General features: G+C 37.1%; 1 protein-coding gene across 1 annotated transcript; it reads right to left on the bottom strand.

Moving 5' to 3' along the window:
* Positions 1-254: 254 nt before the first annotated feature.
* LOC143703001 (protein LBH) lies at positions 255-12,074 on the bottom strand. The gene is made up of 4 exons (XM_077197037.1): positions 11,653-12,074; positions 3,328-3,412; positions 2,520-2,736; positions 255-2,358 (listed from the first exon to the last, which is right to left on the bottom strand). Exons 2-4 carry the CDS (start codon positions 3,409-3,411, stop codon positions 2,306-2,308), a joined length of 354 nt encoding a protein of 117 aa, XP_077053152.1. The 5' UTR covers position 3,412; positions 11,653-12,074; the 3' UTR covers positions 255-2,305.
* Positions 12,075-16,225: the final 4,151 nt, after the last annotated feature.

Raw genomic sequence — 16,225 nt, 5'->3', positions numbered from 1 at the left:
TTGTGTATCGACAGGATCAGATAAAAATGCTCCTCCAAAACAATATCCCCATTATTCCTTGCCATTTTGGGAATAATGGGGATGTTGAGCAAATAAGAAAACTTGCTGTGTATATTAAAAACTGCACAAAACACTGCACATAATCTACATCTAATGGTATAGGAAAATATTCATCTGAGCTAAATTATGTAAATATTAAGGTAGATTATGTTGTCTAAACATGGAGAACGGTTTAATAGATGAAGAACACAAACTCAGCAGTTAATATTAATCTTTATTAACTTACCAAACAAACAAACAAAAATATGAGTACATATTAAGAGCAAGTGTAATATCAAAATATCAGTTTATTTTTACCACATAAATTTATCTAGAATGAAGGCAATTTAGATAAAATAAAATATTAAAATAAAAATAAAAAAATCCGATCAGGTTTTTTCTCTCCAGAATATGTATTTTCTGGTTAATTATGTAATTTTCATTATTTATTAAAAAGGAATAAAAGTCACAACTTTCAATTCATGCCAATAAAAAAGATTGTAAAAAAATTTCTTGATGGAGACACGTCATATATGTCAGTGATGGAGGGTTTTTAAGCAAACATAAGCATTTAGTTATGGTATTATGATAATATTACAGTAGACAAAATGTGATTTCAATATATAAACAGAGATACACATCAAGGCAGTTTCACATGGGAATTTAAAAATTAAGAAAATATGAGTGCAATGTATATCATGAAGTGAATGGTTTAGAATCACATCTCTAAAATATCAATATTAATATCTGAACTATTGCTGTTAATCTAGTTTTACGAGGTGGTGAGTTTGCATGAAAAAACATTTTTGGGGAGAAAAAAAGTAAGCCTGAAGGTCCACCCCTAAACATAACATCACTGGGTGTAAGCAGATTGTACAAAAAAATACGAATGAGACCATAAAAATAAGACACAGATTCGACAAAGCATAACTAGTTACTAACTGCCAGTCACATTATTGGAGTTGGGCTTACCAGTATTTCCCAGCATGAATTGAAGTGTCATTCACGCCTGTAGTACAAACTGTTTAGAGTAAGTTATATACCAAGGTATAATACTTAAGTACAGGTTTCTGTTTAAATTCCTAATAGTAATAGCCACGCTTGTCTTAGCAAACACAACTAATTAAAGTCAGAATTTCAATCAAGTTGTAGGATGTCTCTGTGTTGGTCTCTAGCTCCAGCTATTGTCCTTTGAAAATATTGTGTATGTGCACAAAAACCTCTAATAATTTCAAGTCTGCTGAAAGTCAATCAGGGCTTGGAGACATAAGCATGTCCTTGTCCACAGGATGATTGACAGGCAGACATGTTTGAAGTTCAGCATCATTCATTCCTCACAAGCCTCAGCCAGATGGTGTTGAGAGAGGATGGAGTCTCCTCACATCAAGTTTTCAGCCATTGAGTGTGTAATGAATAATGTTCACATGAATATGAGATTCACATTGGTCACTGCCATCGTTTTGTATATATATGGGCTTCTGGGATATATCAAAGTGAAAGGCATAACAACAAATCAAATCATATCTTGCTCTAGAATTGACATGGATATACGCAAAGTATCCAAAACCATTGTGTAAGTTGTGCTTATTATATCTCTCTCTTATATAATTGATTCTGATGAGTAAATTACACATTTCTGTGGTCAAATATTTCTGTATATTCACTGTTAAACAATTAATCAGTTGTACATCGCTCTGTTTATTTGACCTCTCTCATAATTTTGTAATCTCTAGTTTTCATCTCACCTAATCAAATTATTTCAAATCAATATTTTACATCCATTTATTTGGTAAGTAGCCATTGATTAAGTGAAATAATCAGCTGGTCATTAAAGCTAAATGATAATGCAGTGTTGGCCAGCTGACTCTACTTGACTCTATTTATCAACTTAAAGGGGCTCATAAAATCAATTTTTTTGTTGTGGCAGCCAAATTACACTCATTTCAGTATATTCTCAGACATATATAAAAATGTTGAAGATATTTTTATGCAGCACTTTCATCATTTCCGCATGAGGAAAAGATACATAACTAGGCCTTCAAATCTGAAAGCAATTTAAAGCCATTTTGAAAAGTACAAAAGACTGTGAAAAAGTCTTTTTAAAGCCATGCATGTGTTATAAAGGGTGCTCATATATAGCTTTGTGAGCTCTGATCTTATTCACACCCGCCTGCCAGTGTTGGTTGTCAGCTGTGTTTGTGTGAAAATTGTGTGAGTACTGAAACTTGTGATAATGACAGACTTGCGACAGTGTCTTTAATAAATTTCAGTTACGCTCAGCTGCCCCTGATGTTTCCAGGCTGCTGCGCTTGACTTCATCTGAGGGCGGGAAATGCACACAGTCATTTATAAATGAACTTCTCTAAACTGAAACACATATAAGCATATATTTAGTTGTTCCCCTTTAGAACATTGTACTAGTAATGTGAATCAATGTTAATTACCAAACTGCTGTTTTCCTTAATTATTGTCTTACACACCTGCACTCTGGCTGCGTGATATCTGGGTTTGTGAAGCGGAGATTGGTGTGATCTCTTCAGAGGGTATGTGCGTATGGCTGGAAGGGTCTGTGGTTCTTAGGTCATCCGGGGGCCAACGTAACTCTCCGCTCTCCACCTCGCCCTCTGTGGGCTCCACTACGATGGAGGGCAAGCGCTTGGACAGCTTGGGGTGGCGCTCCTTTGTGTCTGGAAAAATCTGAAAATAGATGTTTTATCTTTGAGATAAAGTAGATGTTGAATGCTCCACTTATGTTTATCGACATAAAGTATCAGCTCACCTATATGGAAAATGCTGTCATCATGTAATCACTTGCATTTTGTTCCATACCTTTATGACTTTCTTTTTTCCATGGAACACAAACGGGAGTTTTTAAAGAATATCTTGGTTTTTTTTTCATATAATGAAAGTGAAAGTGGACCAGGGCTTGTCAAGCAACAAAATGACACCATAAACATGTCCATACTATAACTTTGAGTTATCTGAATAGGACAATATTTATGCCAATAATTTCTTAAATTCCAGGCTATTTATCACACAAAGCTATTGTGTGATATTGAGTATTTCAACGGCCCTTTCATTATATGAAAAGAGCATGCAGGTTGTTGTTTAAAAAAGCAAGAAGGTCATAAGGGTTTGAACGACATGAAAATGATGACAATTATCTTTACACAGTATTCACAGAATCTTAAATCAGTTGAAAGTTTAATTTAGAGATCAGATGACATTGAAGGAACTGATCAATTTGGGATGAAATGACCAATGAAAAGACTTGTATGAGACACCAACCTGAAAGGAAACGCCTTGCTCTCCGGTGTCACTCATAGTGAAGTCTTCTAGATTGTGTTCTGGGTTGTTCATTATATCTGTCATTCTAATAAGAAAATGTATCATAAATTAGCCTATATTTATAAAAACTAAATAGTATCCTTTATCTTTATTTGGTCACTTCTGTATAATACTAACAAATGCCTGCTGATGAAGAAAACGAGGAAGATGAAGTATCTATAGTCAATACTTGGTTCACACAAGGAGAGTAGGGAATAGTACATTTGCAAGTAGTACTTTTATTAATAGAAAGTAACAACACTCAGAGACACATGAAGAACACAGGAGAACAGAAAAACACATACAACTGAAGAGAACAGACAAACAACTGAACAAAACAGGGGAGTATAAATACACAAGGTAATGAGGGGTAAAATAAGGCACAGTTGGAACAGATCAATCAACTAATAGGTAACCAGAGCAACCAAGGACTCATGGACTCAAAACAGGCAGGAGAAACTAAACTCAGGGAACCCAAAAAACAGACAATATGTGACATCTATGGCAATCCAAAAATAATCCTAGCGGCAAATAGGAAAATCCTAAACTATTGTTCAAAAGATTAGGTCCTGTAAGATAATGTTTCAAAGAAATCTCTTATGCTCTCCAAGGCTGCATTTGTTTGATTAAAAAAACAACAACAATAAAAACTGTAATATTGTGAAATATTATAATAACTTCTATTTTAGTATTTTTCAAAATGTAATGTATTCCTGTGCACATCCTGGAGAATCTGAGATTTCAACATCATTACTCCAGTCTTCAGTGTCACATGATCCTTCAGAAATTATTCTAATATGCTGATTTTCTGCACAAGAAATGTTTCTTAGTATTACCAATGTTGAAAACAGTTGTCCAACTTTTTTTCTTTTTTTTTCTGGAAGCCATTATGCATTTTCTTTCAGCATTCCCCAGACTTTTGGACAGTAGTGTATGTTGTTTGAAACTGTGTATCGTAATAAGAACAAAACTTTCAGATTATAACACTAACACACAAATACATAATCTTTGCTGAGCAACAGTGAAGGATAAGTTCACCCCAAAATGATAATTTTGAAATGTCATTTCAATCCTGTCTTTTTTCTTAATCATATGACAAGGAAAACCCAATGGCGTTTGGCATCAAAAATGTTCTTTTTGAATTGAACACAAGTGAAGAGAATATTATTAATGCAATACAATGAATAACCAATGTAAAATTATTAAAAATTTTACCCATATGGCTCATACTATAAGTGTTTGTATGGCTTCAGATTACTTGTAATATTTAGCACATATGGAACTGCTTTTATAGAGAATTTATTTTGTTAGAGCTTGGCAGTATACCATCCACTTTTGTTGTATGGAAAATAGCCACTTGTATATTCAGCCAAACATATAATTTTGTGATTGACAGAAAAAGAAAAAAAGAAGAAAAAAACAGAAGCATGCGAGTATAATAAAACATTTTTAATTGTGTGTGAACTATTCATTTAATAAAAAAGATACTAGAAATAAAAAAAAGAAATTCATGCTCCAACATGTCAGTTGCAGCATTTGCATGTTTGTTCAGCCTGTAATCCCTAAAAAAAATTCAAACAGACATGGTTTTAACAGCATGCACACAACCAAACACCAGCTATTCTTTGTTCCAGGCTTTGACTGCTGTGTGACAGGGTGTCTGCAGGTGTGTATGCAAATACGAAGCGTGGTAAAATTATAAAATATCATCCTCCATCACTTTCATTCAGATTGATGGCGGACTCATGCCTGTTTGCAGTCTGTTGAACAGACGAAAGTCCTAGTCGAATGCTGAAGGATAATAAAACTGTGAACACACTAGTACACCCACTCACATGCACACTCACAAATCCTGTTCAATTATTCAGCAGTTAAAGGCTGGATAGCACAAAGACCTAAAAACTAATCACGTTATTTTGACAATGAAAACCAAATTAAAGAAATTGCTTAGGCTAAGGCAGTGCCTAATATTGTTATCATTAACTGAAAATAAAACTATTATAAATAATTTCCCGGTAATCGAAATAAAGCTGAAATAAAATGTAGAAATATTAGATGAAAAACATCTCGGGTTATGACTGTTACCTCGGTTCCCTTAATATGGAATGAGATGCTGCATCTAAACGTTGACACTTTGGGAATGCTTTCATGTGACTGGTCTCTGAAGCACATGTGAAACAGCGGCAGTTCTATTGCCCGGTGGTAGTCATATGACGTAAGATGGTGCGCCATTTGACTATAAAAGTACACTTGTATTTGACATCAGCAGCTTTTGATTGGCCGAAGGAAGACATTCAGGTATGAGGTAGTATGGCAAGGAGACGCAGTCTTTCCTTCCTTACTCAGGGAACAGGGGTTCCAGTCTAAGCCAAGATTTTTCCTTTCGAGGGAATAGTACGCTAGGTCTGAATAGTACATTAACGCCTTTGGAGAGTCCACTTCCCTAGTAGCATAGGCTCTGAAGCCTAGGGGTGAAGGTATTTCACACACGCTATAGGCTTGAGAGATAGCCTGCATAATCCGTTGTACAACACATTGCTTGTATCCGCGTAGCCCCTGTTGCGTGCTCTGAACAGCTGCTGAGACTCAAACAGGGCAAACAAGCCTCTCTTGGTCTCCTGTTCTGCAGATTGAAAAGGCATAGGACAGAAGGCCTAAAGAACCACAGAACATTTCACTGAGGAAGAGCAAATCGTACAAACATAGCCTTGTCCATGTCTTTACCAAGGCATCCAGCCTCAAGGGTGCTGGAGGTGTGAGGGGAATCCAGAGCGGACAGTGTGTAAAATTCTCTGAAGCAAACAGGTCTACTTTCACTCTGTCGAACTTCTACCAGATCGACTCCCCCTGCCTCAACAGAATTTATGCTCCCTGATTCAGGTACCCAGGTATGTAGTCTGGGTCCAGAGCAGGATCTGCCACCCCAGTGTGGAAATAGGGCATGAACGCATACCACCCTGGTGATTTATGTATGAGACTACTGACGTGTTGTCTGTTCGGACAAGAACATGGTAGCCTCTGAGGTCTGGGAGAAGTATTTCAGAACCAGAAATACAGCCCTCATCTCCAGGCAATTTATGTGCCATGAAAGATGGTGACCTCTCCACAGATCCTGAGCAGAGTGGCCATCTAGGATCCCACCCCAGCTTGTGAGGGAAGCATCTGTTGTTAGTATTTTGCGACAATGCCCTCAACACGGGACCTTGGGCCAAGAACCAAGGTTTCTTCCACATCACTAGGGTACATAAGTATCTGTGTGTAACCCTGATGATGCGAAAAGAGGTACCCCTCGGGGAAAATCCCTTGGTCTTGAGCCAGCGCTGCAATGGTCTCATGTTCAAAAGGCCCAAAGGTATGATGTTTGATGCAGCTGCTATGAGTCCCAACAGTCTGTGGAACTGTCTGACATTGACGGCTTGGCCTGGCCTGATCTTGCCAAAGGCCATGAAAATCGACTCTACGTGCAAGGGACAAACGTGCAAAGCTAGGCTGAAAGGAAGAACCTGATATTGGTAAGTTCGCCCCCCAAAAACAAACCTGAGGATGGATATGTGAAAGTATGCATCCTTTAGATCTATCGTGACAAGTCCTTGGATCTGATTTGAGATATGATGAGCTTGAGTGTTAACATTTTGAACCTGTAAGTCTGTAGAGTACAGTTCAGATGACGTACCGGCTGTAGAAACCTGACTTTCTCAGGAAGAGGAATATTGTGGCCCTCCACTGCATGGTACGGCTCGGTACGGCTCAGTACGGTTCGGCGCGGCGCGGCACGCCTCGGTTCGCTTTAGCTCGGTTGCTTTTCCACTCCAGTTAGTACCGCTTCAAAGTGGGTGGGATTATGACTGATCGTTATAGTTTATCCGCTCCTCGGCAACCAACAAGAGGAACGTCTGCGCTTCTCGTTCACTGACCACGATTCAGCCATTTCTTTTTTGGAAGTTTTTTTTCTTCAAGCAAGTCAAGCAAGTAGTTTTAAAACAGGTGCTACAGCAGTGGCTGTTACTGGCTATTTAAATCGAAAATACAATGACGCTGGTAGTGACGATTCTGTCTGTCTGACCAATCAGTGATCTACAGTGCCTCCACGTCACATTTTAGTATCGGTACGGTACACTTGGAACCTCAACAGAGGTGGTACCATTTAAAGCGAGCCGAAGCGAGCCGTACCGTACCGTACCATGCAGTGGAAAAGCACCACAAGTGAGCCGTACCGAGTCGAGCCGTACCGTACCATGCAGTGGAAAAGCGCTAAAGCGTGCCGTACCGAACCGAACCGTACCGTACCATGCAGTGGAAAAGCGCCATATATTCTCTTCTATTTCTATTTCTATTCTATTTCTATAGCCTCTTTCAACAAAAGAGACTGTACTTCATGCTCCAACACCAGAGACTGCTCTGTGCTCACCAACGTAGGTAGCACCTCCCCTGGATCCTGTAAACTCTTCCATGGTTCGCAGAACCCAAGGAGACACATTTGGCAGAAGTTGCCATGCTGCAATATGGTCTGAAAGTGGTATCTGACCTCCGGTGCATGAAAATCAGAAGGGCTTGAGGTTCAATTTGGAACAGGGCCAATATTTAAGACAAATGATTTCACATATAGCACTTTCTGAAGACAAAGAAGCTGATGATGTCTAATGCAGGTGCTCTTTTATAATCATATGGCACACCATCTTACGTCATATGACTACCGTCAGCCAATTGAAATTGGCATGATTTCAGTCATGCTTTAGAGACCAGTCACATGGAAACGTTCCCATAGTGTCAACATCCAATCGCTCGTTGAGCTCCCACTAAAAGGATATTAAACTTAAATCTCAACAAAAATTAGAAATGTTGCTTTGGCAATTAATTTAAAATAAGTTAAAGGTGAAGTACTAAATTACTAATACTAAAACTGAAATAAAAATCAATTCAAACTAAATAGAAATATAAAATATTTTATATCTAAATAAAAAATATCTAAATAGAAATATAAAGTAATGCAAATGACAAAAGCACGTTACAAAATTATTTCAAAAAGAAAACAGAAAATATAAAAATAAAAGCTGATTCAAAATATTAATAAATACTTAATATTAATTATTTATCATTTGTAACAAGTGCTGTGTTCGACGCATTTACAGCTGCAACTGAAGATGGAGATGAAGATCCATGAATAAAGGCTTGAATTTTGGTTTGTTAAATTAGAGCATAGAATAAAATGTATTATTTTCATGATTATTTTCATGATTATTATATATGTTGGTTTCGGTGTATTTTACAGTCTTTGTTTAATTCACAGCATGTTGATAAAATGCCTTTTGTGTCCTACAACAAACAAAATAAAGATTACACAAAGTAATGGTTAAACAATTACTGAAATGTTATTGATTTTATGTTTTTTTATGGTTTATTTGTTTAACATTATGTCATTCTTTGCATCAGAAGTCACAAACATTTGTAAATGAGTAAAAAATGTGTTTGAAATAATTTAATTTATCTTAAATGCAACAAAATAAACCAATTCATTCCATGAACCCATATGAATATTAATATACCCGCTGACACTAAAGAGAAAAAAAGGGGAACCTGTTGTGTGTTATGGGGAGTTCTGGGTAAACTGTCACAATGAGTGTGGTAATGGGCTTTATTAGTTGCTATAACTGTATTTTGCTAAGCTTCTAGATGATAAAATAAACAGATTTCTGTGGGATGTTAGAAAAATGTTACCAGGGAACCAATATTAGGAACATGCTGGGTCTAATTGTTTGATTATTGTTTTGGTATTTTTCAAAGAATTGCGAGGCTGTTGAATGCGGTGTTTTACGTAACATTATGGTGTAATTAGAATAACACTGACAGATACTCTTACTTAGTACTGACCCTTAATTGTGGCTTTGCTTAAGGCGAATATTGAGGCAGCTCAACTCAAGGCTTTTAAAGCAGACAAACATGCAATAAAGTATGGTCTAACTTTAACATTGATGCGTGAGGTCTATGGGTTTCTTTGTGTGTACAAATGAATGCATGCGTGCTTGTATTAATGCCCATAAGCAAGGGTGGAATTTACAATAAATTGCACTGATATCATTTTAATATAGTTTCAAAGGCCTCTGGCTGCCAGATGGTTTTTGGATGGCAAGCACAGACGTCACCACACATGCCAAATCATGTCTAGGCCTTTTGTGAGTTCAATGAGAGCAACTATTTTATGATTAATATTTTGATAGATTATGAACATGAAGGAAAATAAAGGCTTCCTGGATTTTAAAGGTTTCAAGAAACATTGTAATATACCTAACAAATCAAACAGGTGGGGAAAATGTTGTGAGAAATATGACATAGCCTATTTAAATATTTGAAATTAATAGACTGTTAAAACTATAGAATGTTTTTTTTTGTAGTTCTCTAATAGAATTAACTTTGGACCACACATTCAACATTCTAATCTCAGCATTTAATTACCAGTCACAGATTTCGATTTTATGGTCATTCCACAAGATAGGTGCCTTTTTCTTTAATATTCTTTCATTTTGTTTTATTTTGCGATATAGTTATGCTTTGAAATAAATAAACAATCAGAATGGACCATTTTATAGTTAAATTAGCCTTAACTAGCCTAGTTTTCAAGGTCATGACCTTAAAGGGATAGTTCACCCAAAAATGAAAATTCTGTCAGTATTTACTCACCCTTATGTTGTTCCAACCCCGTAAGACCTTCGTTCATCTTCGGAACACGAATTAAGATATTTTTGATGAAATCTGAGAGCTGGATCACTCCTCCGTACTAGTCCATAGGCTTCTTCAGGGATTAAAATTTGCCGGCCTCAAAAAGTTATTAAAGACATTGTTAAAATAGTCCAAGTGACTACAGTGGCTCAATCTTAAGTTTATCAAGCAACGAGAATACTTTTTGTGCGCAAAAACAAAAATAAATAACGACTTTATTTCAACTATTCATTTCCTTCTCTTTGGGCCTCTAGTCAGTTAATGTAGTGTAATTGCGTAGAGCTACGTCACACGTAGGCTCACTATTGGCCGACACTGGTCATGTGGGTGATGCGTGTGACGTACAACAACAGAAGCTTGCGCTGTTACACTAGTAACCTGACTCGAGGCCCAGAGAGAAGGAAATGAATAGTTGAAATAAAGTCGTTATTTTTGTTTGTTTTTTGCGCACAAAAAGTGTTCTCGTCGTTTGATAAACTTAAGATTGAGCCACTGTAGTCACTTGGACTATTTTAACAATGTCTTTAATAACTTTTCGGGGCCAGCAAGTTCAATCCCTGAAGAAGGCTATGGACTAGTATGGAGGAATGATCCAGGTCTCAGATTTCAACAAAAAAATCTTAATTCGTGTTCCGAAGATGAACGAAGGTCTTACGGGGTTGGAACAACATAAGGGTGAGTAAATACTGACAGAATTTCATTTTTGGGTGAACTAACCCTTTAAGTTTCATTAAACTTTTAATAATCAGTTGTTTACTGTATAAAACCATCGTAACAGGGTTGACTATTTAAGATTGTCTCCCTGTCATGTCATCAAGATGATGTCATGTCAGAGGTTTTTTTTTTTTTTGGACATCATTGAAAAAATTATTGATTTATGAGGAGTTATGATGCAATTGAAGTTGATGCAAGTCAAGTGTTTTAAGTCTTTTTCAAGTCTTTTAACAACTTTTACTAAAATTTAACAAATATATAAATACAAAATATTAGATTTCATTTTCATTGTGCAAATATGTTAATATTACAACAAGAAGTTAGAAACACATGGCTGGGGACCGACCAAAAGACATCTGACATGAATCAAGAAAACACGAAGGAAAAAAAAGTTAATAGATTTTAGTAATGTGTTTTCTGAACATGGCAATTACAACACATAGGCCTAGTTAAAAGTCATTATTTAAAAAAGAAAACTTGAGGGACACAAAGAGCTCCCTTATAATGGACTAGTAATATGCAACAATATGAAACAATTCTAATATGCAACTCCATCGAAAGGCAAATGGGGTTTTAAGACAAACTGCACGCATATAAAACAAAATCATAAAAAGGGACCAAATTTAATTTAGTCAAAGGAATGCAGGCTGAATATGAATATAGGCTATTCATCAATATACAGCAGATATTTGTATAAGCAATTTAAAAAAATGTAGACACAAATTATATAGATATGCTGATGAACCTTTAAGTTTTTCAGCAATGTATCTTTGGTTTCCTGAAACTGAATACCTTCTCTAAGCTTTCTTTTTAACGCTTTATTTTAAATGTGCAATGTATCACCGTCAAATAGCCTACCTTTATGTTGTCCCCCTTCTCTTCTTGAAGTGTAAGAAATTTTATTATATTGAGATATCCTCCCGTTAAAATCTCTCACAGCTTCCGTTAACATCAGTCCGTCCAGTTCGAGCGGAAAGTTACTGTTGAATGCTGTCACAGTGCTTGTGCTCATCCTACCAGCGTCATTCATTTACATGTTGAGAGCTGCATACATGCAACATGAATCGCTGTACGATTGGTTACGAGAAGCACGCATCCACATCGTCATCAAGGCTTGTTTTTTCATGTAATTTTCAGGATCTCTGAATTCAGATGATGATTATTACGCAAGTGTTTGGGTGAGTTTAGTGACCTGCACTACTGTACCAGATTTTTAGAAGCAACGACCGTACAGAAAAAAAAAACTTTCTCTGAAAGATTATAGACTACCTCATGTTACTGGTTGATATTAGCTTTAGTGTTCTTTAATAGATTTGAGAGCTTGTCATGGTTGAAAGAAGATTGACACAGTTGAAAACTCATTTCTGACGTTGTTGGTTATGGATCGCTGATGCCCCCAGCTGCCGAAAGAAATCGTTGCACAGCATCTCGCTGAGGCCTATTTATAGACCTGCTGTTTGTGTGTTTGTTTACGCTCATATTCCATGTAAATAGTGACTTTTTTGTTCAGATTTGGTTCAGGTCCCTTTAACAGGACACAATAGTGACTGTCTAGTGTCCACTTTTTCCACCGTGGTATAGACCTAATTCCTATTAATTATTCCTATTCATTTTTTCCCTAACCTTTTAAACTTTAATGAGTTTTAAGAATCAAATCAGCATAAGTTACTGTATTATTGTATGTTTAATTTCTGCTATGATATGCACAGTACATATACAAACTCCATACATATGTCGGTTTTGTTTTTCACATTTTGCACAATTCTTTTTACTCATTGATTATTGCACTGAAATTATAATGATTTATATTTTTTTTGCAATGCAATGCCCTTTTTGCCCTTTTTGCAATGCCCTAGGGTGTCTTTCAAAGAGGTCTTTTTAATCCCCAGCCTACTGTCCGTATCAATCAATCAATAAAGCAATCAATTCCCCTTATACAGCAAGGTTACTTTTTGAATATTACAATATTGTTTTTCAATTTAAGTTCCAGTTTTACTAAAATGCTGTAGCCTATTTAGCAACAGTTTTTTTTAATCAACATGTATTTTAATCATCTCTAGCTTAAATGGCAATGCAGAAGAAAAAAAGGAAGGAGTGTCAATATAATATTGTTACACTCATTTCTAAATGTGATTTTGTGTTGCCATCCAACCAAACAGAAATGTAAATCCCATTTACTTTCAAATTATTCTTATGCCAGGACACTTAGTCCATCCTTTAACTACTAACAGACTGACTTTTGCTTTATTGCATTTAATTTAAAAAAAGTAGTTAAAGACCAAATGAGGGTGCAATTCCAATATCTAAGCAACCACAAGAATGCACACAAATTTAATTTCAGGGCATTGCCTCAACAGGAGGACATACTGTAGCCTATATTTTTTTTTAATAGGCCTACCTGATGTTGATGCAACTGCCGATATCTTACAGAGCATGATACAGGTGTATCTCACAATTCAATTTAAAGGTAGGCCTAGTAGGCTAAATGAACACATGCACAACATTGCTGCAAAATATATTTAGGTAGGCTACATTAAAAAAAAATTGCTAAATTTAAATAATGAGTCTTCCAAAAGTGTTTTTGTCGCCTATTATAAGTGTTGATATTTGACACCTTTTTTTTTCTTTTTTGTTGTTGTTGTTGTTGTTGATATTTTAGACCTCTCAGGATGGTTTTCGCGGGAAATCTCGCATACTTCTCATTTCCGTAAAGAAATGTTGCTAGAGCTACTTTGTTGTGAGAGTAGGCCACCAGTTCTCACAACGAGCGATAAAGTTTGACATGGAGCAGTTAAAGCTCCAATCTCAGGGGAATCACTTGTTTAAAAAACAACAACCGCAGAACAGTGGAGAGTCTGGCAAAAAACAAAACAAACAGTGACTTGGCTTTTCGGAGATGGCACTGAGGGATTTGAAATGTTGTAAAAGCTACGCGGAGATCTGGTGTTTTTATTACTCAGCAAGCAAGTAAGGTATTTTATTGAACAGATAAATTCTAGCTCTCTAGAATTAATTGTAAAGCATTATCAATTCTGAAGGGTCATTTCATTATGGTTGTAGCGCTGTGCTGAGATTTATTTTCAAAAAAGTAGTAGGTTACCGTATATTAATATGTAGGCCTAAAGCTACAGTAACGACTTCAGCTAGTCAGCTCAGCTTGAGATCCTTTTTCTTTTAAATTGGTTGTATCTCTTAAGCCTAGTAGTGAATGTTTTATCAGTAGAATAACCATATTCATCTGCACAGTTACACAAAGCCAGAGCACAACCAAAACAATGTTCATGCGTGCTTTTTTTAACCTCTAGAGGGCCAAATGGTATAGAGTAGGTAGGTAGGCCACCTTTAATATGGTATAGCAGCCAAGTAGAAACAGCACGCCAGAATCTGAAATACAGTATAGTCAACATGTTTTTATGCAGGCTGATTCATTTTAAACGAGTAGAATTATTATTTGTTTTTTTGATTTTGTGTAAAATTTCTTATTAGTAGGCTAAAGGGAAGCTGTGGAAAGAAGCATGAATGTTACCAAACATATATTTAAATAATTTTTTTTTGCTGTACCAATCCAACTTGATAATATTTGGAGTTTTTCAAATCAAACACGTTATCTATTTAGTGAACACTTGGGTATTTTTTTCCCTGCACAACTGTCATATTTACATTTACTGAGTGAGAAACCACTCTAAACTATTTAGAGTGTGAGTGAGCTTTCAGAACCAGACTGATTCTCAATCGGACCGTTGGTAACACGTTTGATAAATTAATTGAAAAGAACCAACTCAAACGAGTGATTCCCTTTTGAACGGTCAGTTGTATTACGTACCTATACGCTAGGGGGAAAACAAATTTTCTCCGAAATACTGAATCAGAATCAGAAAGAGCATTATTGCCAAGTGTGCTTGCACACACAAGGAATTTTCCTTGGTACTGAAGCTTATAGTGAAGCTCCAGTGCACATATACAAATATACATATACAAATACAGATACAACAAGAAACATAGTAATACAAATTCTACAAATAAAATTATAAAAAATATGAAAATACTATAAAAATATATGGTCACAGTTGGGTTTTGTCAGAATAAACATTTACAGATTATGAACATATTTACAGTTTATTTATTTTTTATTTAACCTTTATTTATCCAGGTAAACTGTTTGAGAACCACTTCTCATTTACAAACATGATTTCTGATTTACAGTATTTTGTATAGTATGAATAAATATAAATATAAATATCACCTGAATTTTTAAGATTATTGCACTAAACAGTGGGAGTATTGCACTTACAGGCATATGCCTTGGGAGGTGTGTTAACTGTTCAGAACGGAAATGGCCTGTGGGAAGAAACTGTTCCTGTGCCGAGATGTTCTTGTGGCCAGTGATCTGAGTCTCCGTCTTGACGGTAACAGTTCAAACAGGTGGTGTCCAGGGTGAGTAGAGTCTGTGGTGATTTTACCTGCTCTCTTCCTCACTCTGGAAGAGTACAGGTCCTGGAGGGTTGGCAGGGGGGCACCAATAATCCTCTCCGCAGTCCGGACTGTCCGTTGTAGTCTCCTGATTTCTGATTTGGTAGCTGAACCTAACCAGACAGTGAAGGACGGTCTTTATAAAAGCCTTTTAAAAATAACGCAGTGCTACTGCACAGCCTTAACAGTGCTGAGGCTTACTCGCATGCTATTGGCTGGTCAATGGGAACTGCACAAACCAATGGCAAACCGGCGTAACGGCCCGAACCAATCGGTGCAAAGCCCGCCGAGCTGAGCGCAGAGCCTGGCAGAAGGGGCGGGGCATTGACCTACAAAAGATGCTCGATTTTGTCATGAATTCAGATTAAATCTCCTTCAGCGACGAATCCTATTCTTCACTGACAATCTACGAAGCCTGCGCCTTCTTCACCGTGACCAGAGGAGCCTGCAACGGAACAGCGAGCGAGCCAGCGGCCAGCCTGATCCAGCGCACTCTCCCGCCAGCGATCTCAAAGCAAGCTGTCGCGTTGTTTCCCCTGTGCTCTCCGGCGAACTCCAGCGTATCCTTTTCACTCTTCTCATTCATAAAAGAGCAGCGGCATTGATTCAAATGCCGAAACACAACTGTGGCAAATGCAGAGCCCCCTTGCATGATGAGGACACTCACAGTAAGTGCCTCGCCTGCCTGGGCAAGGTCCAGCTGCTCTCTCTGCGAGAGTATGCCGCTCTCCTCTCTGCGCTCACGGATAGCGTTTTTTTCAGAACGCGACTCCACCCCTCAGTTTTCCCGTTTCTTTTTCCGGCCAAGCCTCGGAGATTCTCCAATCTCCTCCACGGGTCTCTTCGGCTCCGCAGTGGATGGATACGCTTTGCACTTCACGACAGCACAGAAGGCATCGCAGGCTATGCAACACTTCCTGCCCAAACGCTCCAGCTCTGCAGCCTCGAGCCACCATAAATC

The sequence above is a fragment of the Siphateles boraxobius genome, unplaced genomic scaffold (genome assembly GCF_051911475.1).
Source record: "Siphateles boraxobius isolate OS27281-9 unplaced genomic scaffold, OSU_SipBor_1 37, whole genome shotgun sequence".
NCBI classification, from domain to species: Eukaryota; Metazoa; Chordata; class Actinopteri; order Cypriniformes; family Leuciscidae; genus Siphateles; species Siphateles boraxobius.
This window is presented reverse-complemented; position numbering and strand designations above follow the sequence as displayed.

Bases quoted from the DNA above. Each gene is read 5' to 3' on its own strand.
- LOC143703001 (XM_077197037.1), bottom strand. From the start codon at position 3,411: ATGACAGATATAATGAACAACCCAGAACACAATCTAGAAGACTTCACT. The intron at 2,737-3,327 runs GTTGGTGTCTCA...ATCTATTTTCAG, and splicing joins AGCAAGGCGTTTCCTTTCAG to ATTTTTCCAGACACAAAGGA. The intron at 2,359-2,519 runs GTGTGTAAGACA...TCCCGCCCTCAG, and splicing joins ATCACGCAGCCAGAGTGCAG to ATGAAGTCAAGCGCAGCAGC.